Raw genomic sequence first — 8,270 nt, forward strand, 5'->3', positions numbered from 1 at the left:
AAATCGCTTGTAAAAGTTGCACATGCAGCTGAAACCCCTTTCCTGAGATTTACTGCAGTTCTAATAATGGTAGTATTTCCAGACACCTCTGAAGTAGGATTTGTGTAAAGGAAAGTTCAGAACAGCTTTTATTTGGTGAAAGTAATTACAGTATCGGTTACAGTTGATAGATACTTAACGTTAAGTCTTTCCTGAAAATGACACTAAGCAGCATAATGAAATAACTGGGCAAAAAAGAGCTTTGGGCTTATAGCACATGTGGCGGCTGTGGTAGTTTCTGAAACTCCCTGCATAGAAATAAAAATTATGTCCCTTTAAGTTTAAAGGCCTGAAAGACTAGTGGTCTGTGACACCTAGGTGCCAGACGAGTAAACACATTGCATTAGGATTTGGTCAATATTAGCAGATACTGCTATGAGTTGTGCCAGCAATACATACGTTAAGCAGATGAATTTCAAATGGCATCAGGCAGTAGAAATGACAGCATAGAAAATCATAAGAGCAAAATAGCACAGGTGCATGTGAGGCAAGAATATTTTATTGTTCTGTCACCCTGTTTTTTGTGTGTGAGAAATTTGGGTATGGAAGAACAAGATTTGTAACTTTGAGTTTCCTGAGTTAGCTAGGATCTCATCATGCAACTGAGGTTATGTTTCAATAACTAGGTGTTCTTTATCTGATTAACTATCTTACTTAGTTAATCCCCAGCTTTCTTTGTAATTTAAAGAAGTATTCTTTGGCTTGGGGGAAGCATTTAACTGGAAGAGTCTGAAATCCTGGGGAAAAAATCTTTAGTTACCTAAAGAATAGGTTTGGATTGTTTGTGATGGATTTGTGATCTGTCAGAATACAGATCTTAAAGCATTAAGGTTTTTTCTTTTTTGAAGAGTTAAGTCTACAAAGCTAAGCTTGAGGGACTTGAAGCTGATGTTGCGGTTGAATTAAGACAATATGTGCTAATTAAAATCTCTATCACTTGGGATGTTTCTCACTTGCATTTTGATGTGGAACATTGCACTGTGAAAGCTCAGTGTGATTGTCAAGTGTTGGTATTTTTTTTAAAAAGCTAAGTTTCTAGGAAAAACATGTAAGAATTAGAAATGATTAGGGAAAAATGCCTTATTTGACTGTGAGTGACACAGCAGGAAAGCTGTGCATACATGTGTCTAGGAATATAATATTCAGGCGTCACAAATGTACTTCTCACATCTTAACAGCATCTGTTCATCAATATGCTTTGCCAGAGTACCTCAGTACAGTGCTTATGTACTGGAAAACATTGAAGCTTCTGGAATCTGACACTGGAAATAGACTTGCAGACTGTTTATTTTTGTATCTGGACCATCAGGTGAAACTCCACCCACTCCGTCAAACTCAGGGCATTTACTTTCAGCCTTCTTGGGGAAAAAAGCTATTTTCTGTCGATTGTGCCTGTGTTTCACAACTTTCCTTTAGCGCTTCATGTGCCATAACTACCTTGCTCAAATGTAAGATGTCACATTTTCCCACTTAACCTTCTACCAGTACTTAAGCAGGTAAACAGTGTTAGCTTGTTAACAAACAAGTTGTTAGCTTGTTCTGTGTTAGCTTGAACATCCGTCCCTGCTGGCACCACAACAACCGAGTCTGCTTAGCTGCTCAACTCAGTGGGGTCCTTATTTGATCGCCAGTATGTGCCAACCGAAATGGTAGATCACAGAGATGGTATCCATTATCAAAGTGGAATTAAATTATGTATTTGAAATATTACAACTTTACAGATTAGTGTGTAACTAAAAATTTCATGCCTCTTTTTTGAACAGTTGACCTTTATGCACATGCCTGGTTTTCCCTTTTAAAAAATCTTGACGTCTCTTATTCGAAGTAGACCTTGAGATCAAGATAAATGGTGAGATCTTAGAGTCTAAGCCGTTCAGCTTCTAGAACTACAACTGGCTTCTTTCGCAGAGGCGTACAAATGCCTTTACAGCACCATCATTTCTACAGAAATGTTTTCCTGCGCTATCTGGAACTCTTATCTATCTGGAACTCTTATCGCAGCTGAAACAAGGACAACTGGTTAAAACTGTCAGTAGTATCAGGTTGAAATGAGAGGAAGTTGAATGTTTTCACTTGCATGCTTCTGTAATGGTCAAACCTTTATATTATTGTATTAGTAACTTACTACATAAATCATTAAATTTTATTGGGAAAAATGTCATATTTAAAATGGTGCAATGCAAAAGATGTCAAATGTGTAAAATTTCGTATCTGTAATGAGAATTGAAAATATAGGTCACTGTTTCTGTATATGGTATTTTGCTATCAAGAGTGCCAGCAGAGGGAGCACACGTGGTTCTGTACTTAGAGTTTATGCAAGGTACTGTTACTGGAAGTAAGGAAGGACAACGCAAACTTCAGGCTAAATTTTTTTGTGCAAGTGAAATTGATTTTGTTAAGTGTATAAGGTCAATTGTGTAGGTGACTGTTCTCCAAACACTTTGGAAAGCATTGTTAATGACAAAGTCCACATTTAAAACTTCATTTTAGTATACATTGAATGTTATTCTAGTTCCTCTAAGCTGCAGCAGTTTGAAATTGTGACATTTAGCTTTAAAAACTCTCTGTATTTTTATATCTTCTGTTACATGAATATAACAGCACAGATGACTAAAGACATGGGATTTGGTAAAGTCACTTTCAAATTTTAATTCTAGGGCAGCAGCAATGACTCTAAGAACAGTGTTGTTATCACTGCAAGCATTGTTGGCAGCTGCAGAACCAGATGATCCACAGGACGCAGTAGTGGCAAACCAGGTAAGGTGCTCGCTTGACTATGAACTTCTAATACATTTGTAACCTTTGTTAACTCGGACCAAGTCCCAAACCTTGGGAGAGATAAAGGTTTTAAATAATGTATTGGAAAATTGCTTTACAGTAAGCATGAGTTACTACAGTGTTTTATGGGTTTTACTCTCTAGGTTCCAAAGTAGCAGTTATTTTTACAGTGTCAGGAGATTTAATTTCAGTTTTCTTCCTGATTTGGCTTGTCAGAAATGTCAGAAGATAACGTAGTAAAGCAAATTCCAGTGTAAGTTGCCTTTTAAAATCTAAGGCTTCTAGTATTTAAAAAAGTGTTAGTTTAAGGCAAGTTTTAACTTGGTGTTCATTGGATTTGGTTTGGCTTGTAGCTCCTCTTCTAGATTATTATGAATATTGTAGAGCATTGTACTTGTTAAATGTCAAAATTTTGAGTAATTACTTGTAGCATTCAATCTTGAGATGCGTTTTATCTGAATGAAGCATCCTTTGTATTTAACCTTTACAAGTACTTGGGGTAACTAATTTAGTCACTAGTTAAGTAGGTATCAGTAGAATTCTAATGCAATCAGCAAGGTTTGTTACTCTTGAGACAGTAGCAAGAATTTATAAAAAAAAAAAGTGTTAATTGGGTCTTGTTCCGTACCAATGCTATTTAAAATGTTGATTAAAGATAGGAATGATCATTCCATGGCTTAATAGCTTGACAATTTTCAGCAAAATCTCAAGTATGTATGTGTTGTCTCTCCTTTTTTCTCAGGGGAGAAGGGGGAAGGGAGAGAGAAGGCTTTACTTTGCAATTGACTGATAATAAGGGTACATTTCAGTAACAAAAAACCCGAGCAAGTAAAAAGTTCTTCCAGCATTTCTTCCAGCATCGATCTCATCTCTATCTCCTCTAAGTCAGCGCACTCTGGGGAAGAGAAAGAAGTGTGCGCTCCTTTCCCCTGAAAAGTCTGTGTAGGATGATAGTTTATCAAACCTGTCAGGTTTTAGAGGGAAACATGGAGCTCAGGGTAGCCCATTATGTCACTGGGTGGAACAGCTGTTCTAAAGCTACACAAATTTGTATATTCAGTTGTAAGTGTAGAACATTTGCTTCTGTCGGACTGAACTGCTGTAGGCAGGGAGAGTACTTGCAAAGCCACCAGGCGTTCCATGCAGATGATGCCCCTGCACAGGTTTTTCTTGCCAGATGCTCGTCCTCGCTGTCGCATCCTCTTTTAATGCAATCAAAAATCAGTTTTTCCTTTTCACAAAGAAGAAAAACGGTGTTTCCCATTCTGGCTGCTTCTATTAGAATTTTGTGTGGGAATGCTAACAATTTCATAGAAACATTTCAGCTGGAAATGCCTTTCTCTCAGACAAAAGACTGAATCCAGGAATCTTCCTGGACTCTGAAGAGCAATTTTCCAGGCTGCATTTTAGGTTCCTGTAGGGATGTGTGCAGTGGGACTGTGGTGCGGCTGGTGCGGGGAGGATTCAGTTTTCTTGTTCCCTGCAAATATCTGCATGAAAGCTGCATTAGCAGATTGGCCTTCAGTTATGTGCTTGTGAACGTAAGTAGAAAGTGATAATAGTCCCTTTGAGAGATGTGATGGTAAGCATCCAGTTCCTCCATGTGGGGTGTATGGTTTCTTGTTTCTTTCGTGTCCCCTGTCCTGTCCCTCCAAAAAAAAACTTTTCAAAGACAAAAATTGACAAGGAATTCTTTATCTTCTATGCTTTTACTTGGTGAATTTACTTAACTATTTGTTAGACTACTAAACTGTCCAGGTAAATGGTAGTGTCCTAGAAGAATTAAGCTCAATCTCAGGGAGAGCACAGTGGTGTTCTACTCCTGCTTAAATAATGGCAGTATTTTCAGACTCCTGCCACCTTTCGGACACTGTCTGTCCAGTGTCAAAACTACCTCAACATACTTGACTAGTTGCAGGTGTTTTTTTTGTTGTGTTTTAAGTACAGCAACATAACTGACTGTGATTCCTGATACAGAGACATCAGTAAAAGGTGCCTGTAGGCTTCTCAGTACAGTGAGAAGCTGGATTATTTACAGATACCTAACTAAAGTAGTTTTATTTATAGAACAGTGAAAGCTAGTTCTGAATAAAGTGCAGTTACGCAAACACAACTTCAGTCCTTTGCACTTCATCTGGTTGTTTATTAGGCTTATGGTGTTTTCAAATATATTAAAACCAGAAAAAAAAATAAAATAAAATCATTATAACTTGGGAGGAAGATATGTTAAGAGCAGAAAAATACAGTACCCCAGGATGCTGCTGATGCTACACTTACTGCTTCCTCGTTTCTTTGGTTGTAATAAGAGATTTATTATAGATCACTGTGTGTATATATAATACTGAGTTATTCCCAACAGTAGGTTCTCTCATGTTTGTTTTAATGCCATTAATAATTGGATAGTAACTACACAGATTACTTAATGTGGGGCAGAATTAGTGTGAGGTGTACAAAGCACACAATGCAGTGGAGTTGGTGTGTGTGCTGTTGGAAATGTAAAATGAAATGAGTAGTATTCTCTTTGAATGTGTTTTACAGATCTAATGATCGTTTACATGCATGGGTAAAATATGTAGAATTATAATAATCAGTTGTATTTCCGTCCTTAAAATGTGTCTAAATAATTGAATAGTGTATTTCCCAGTATCGTCTTATTTAGTGCTAAAATTACGTAGTTAAGGATGGGAAAACAGTTTTTCAACTGTAATGATTAAGGGGGAAGAAGTTGTCTTTTAATAAAACAATATATGGTTATGTTGATTTAAAAAAAAAATCTATTTCATAGATGAAAGTTGCTAAAATAGGAAACTTCTCTTGCTTTGTTGTGTACCACTTATGACAGATGACCCACTTTCTTGTCTTGGAGTTCCTGGCACTGGCTGAAAACTCCGCTCTGGTCCATTCCGTTATTTACTGGCAAACTTGTTACTGACAAAAACTGGTGCCAAATAATATTTACGTACCCTGTGTGATTTCTGTTTTCTGATGATCAGTAGCTTGCATAGAGTTGCAATGTCCTGTTTTCTCACACATGTTCACCTGTTTTTTCAGCCCTTTTTTGGTCACACATACTACCCTTATCCTCATTTTCCGGAGGAAGCCCTGCAGTAAAATGTCAAGCCTCCCTAAAAAACTGCAGACCTACTTGCAGTGTGCAAAACCAGGCATATTTTCTAGTGATTAGAGAAATACTTCGGTGTGCAGTGCATACATTCAGCAGATGTTAACACGGGTAGCTTGTGCTTTGCTGCACTGAATGTAAAATCTCAGTAGCTGTGCTAAATACAGCTACTTAGCTCCTGATCAATGCAGCTGAGAGCAGTTATCTGACTGTACTCATAAAATACCTATAGTGCATAATTTAATCTAAAGGCAAACACGTGAAGTTAAATGCTTGCATAAGCTTTCTCTACCAGAAATCCTCGCCTCCAAGTTTCATTTCAAAAATATGAGTATGAGCGGTGTGAAACAGTGTTGAAGATGTTACAGAAAGAATTACGGATAGGAATCTGCTGTATCATCGTACTTTTTGGTTGGATTGCTGAGCTGGCTTAACTTTCCCATTCTCCCCTCTCTCTCTTTTGTGCAGTACAAACAAAATCCAGAAATGTTTAAACAGACAGCTCGACTTTGGGCACATGTGTATGCTGGAGCACCAGTTTCTAGTCCAGAATACACCAGAAAAATAGAAAACCTTTGTGCTATGGGCTTTGATAGGGTAAGTATCTATAACTTAAATGTTCTTCCGCCTCCACCTTTTTTGAAATAATCGTCTTATAAATGATTAGTTATTTCTTAGCAAGTGGTAAACATGTTCTGATGAATCTGCAAACTTCTCATTCTGTTTCTCAGCTGCAGGCTCACGCACTGAAAATGTTTTGCTTTTTGTTTTCTAATTGCAGAATGCAGTAATAGTGGCCTTGTCTTCAAAATCATGGGATGTAGAGACTGCAACAGAATTACTCCTGAGTAACTGAGCCATGTAGAGAGAGCTGCTTCGGTAGTCCAGCTTGCCCCTTCTGGAGGAGCATCACCATCTGTTATTTTTAGGATTCTATATAGATTCTCTTTTAAAACTGGCACTCTTGCCTGATGATGCTATCTAGGCACTATTGGAGACTGAAAAACCGCTCTGTAAATAAAGCTAATTAAACGTCTGTGTAAATTTAAAAAGGGGAAATACTTTAATTTTTTTCTTACTAAATATTGTAAAAATTCTTTGAGCTCAGCTAAAATAATGGGGGAAAACATGCCTACTTTAGTGTTTAGCAGTGTGACGAAGACTAGCAGGAACTTGCTTCAGGATTTTGATTTAGTAATTCAGAAAGCAACATTTTTGAGTGTTAGTCATCAAAATTGTTGGTGCCACTCATCACAGCTATCTTACTGTTTTTAACATGGATCCTGTGTGCCTGTGGATTGACCTATATTTGCATGCTTGTACTTAATAGACGTATTAGGTAGGGTCGCTGAAGAGAGCACCATTTAAATACTCGAGTGTTCTTGTACCTATTTTCCTGAAAGACTTAAAAGATTTACCCAAAGTTCCAAATGGTGACCTATTCAGAACCTTTTTCTTCCTAGCTTATAAATTGGGAAACCTCAGTGTCCTCTCCCTTACATCATACAGCTAAAAACCCTCACTGGATTATTTTTCATTATCTGTTGGTATTGTGTGCCATTTACAGTAGTAGCCTAGGCTCCCCTTTAAAGAATATATTTTGAATTATCAGTGATGATTTTCATCCATCGTATTTTCTACACATCTCATAAGGGTTTATTATGCCTCAATATAGCACAAAAAGATGGAGCTGGTTTTCTTTACTTTTTTTTGTCTTAAATGGATGTAAAATGCTCAGTATATCCTGGATAATATGATTTCACTGGATTTGAAGGAGGAAAAAGCTAATTCTCTAGCATACTGAGAATTTTTTTTTCTTTTGAGTACTTGATATGATGCAATCAGCTGTTTTTGCAGCAGTTTTCTAGCTTTATTTTGGGCTTCAATTTAAGGATTGCTTACCAGGTACTTTAAAATTCATCCTTGCTTGCATTTTTCTCTAGTTGACACATGGAGGCTGTGTTGGTGTTTTTTCTGTACATACTTCAAATGCACATAGACGTAGAAGTGTGTTCTCAATTTAGCTTTCTTTTGGATTGATGTTTCTGATAAACGAGAACTGAACTCTTATCTTGGCTTGTACATACAGTCAGTCGTTTTATTCGTATTAAAATGACATTTCATCCTGAGTGCAAAAGCTTGAAAATTATTAGTTTTGCAACTTCAAACACTAGTACATCTATTTAAAGAGAGCGGTAATGTCTTTATGAATATGATGCTAACTCTTGAGAATATATCTGACAAGGAAGTTCAGAGAAATCCTGAGAATAGAGCGGGGATTGTTGATCATAAAGTACTGTACAAGTCTTCTTTTCCGTGACTTTCTTCTCCT

The 8,270-nt window shown here is 37.1% G+C and overlaps 1 protein-coding gene across 2 annotated transcripts in view; it reads left to right on the plus strand.

Annotated features, from left to right (window-relative positions):
* The window catches only part of UBE2K (ubiquitin conjugating enzyme E2 K), a 37,996-nt gene extending 29,929 nt beyond the window's left edge, over window positions 1-8,067 (plus strand). For both annotated transcript variants that reach the window (XM_048072849.2, XM_048072850.2), the window contains 3 exons: window positions 2,697-2,796; window positions 6,407-6,535; window positions 6,720-8,067. In XM_048072849.2, coding sequence (XP_047928806.1) covers window positions 2,697-2,796; window positions 6,407-6,535; window positions 6,720-6,794 — 304 coding nt within the window. In that variant the 3' untranslated portion in view covers window positions 6,795-8,067. The remainder of the gene's footprint in view (window positions 1-2,696; window positions 2,797-6,406; window positions 6,536-6,719) is intronic.
* The last annotated feature ends 203 nt before the right edge of the window (window positions 8,068-8,270 follow it).

This window comes from Anser cygnoides, chromosome 4 (genome assembly GCF_040182565.1).
Source record: "Anser cygnoides isolate HZ-2024a breed goose chromosome 4, Taihu_goose_T2T_genome, whole genome shotgun sequence".
Taxonomy (NCBI): domain Eukaryota; kingdom Metazoa; phylum Chordata; class Aves; order Anseriformes; family Anatidae; genus Anser; species Anser cygnoides.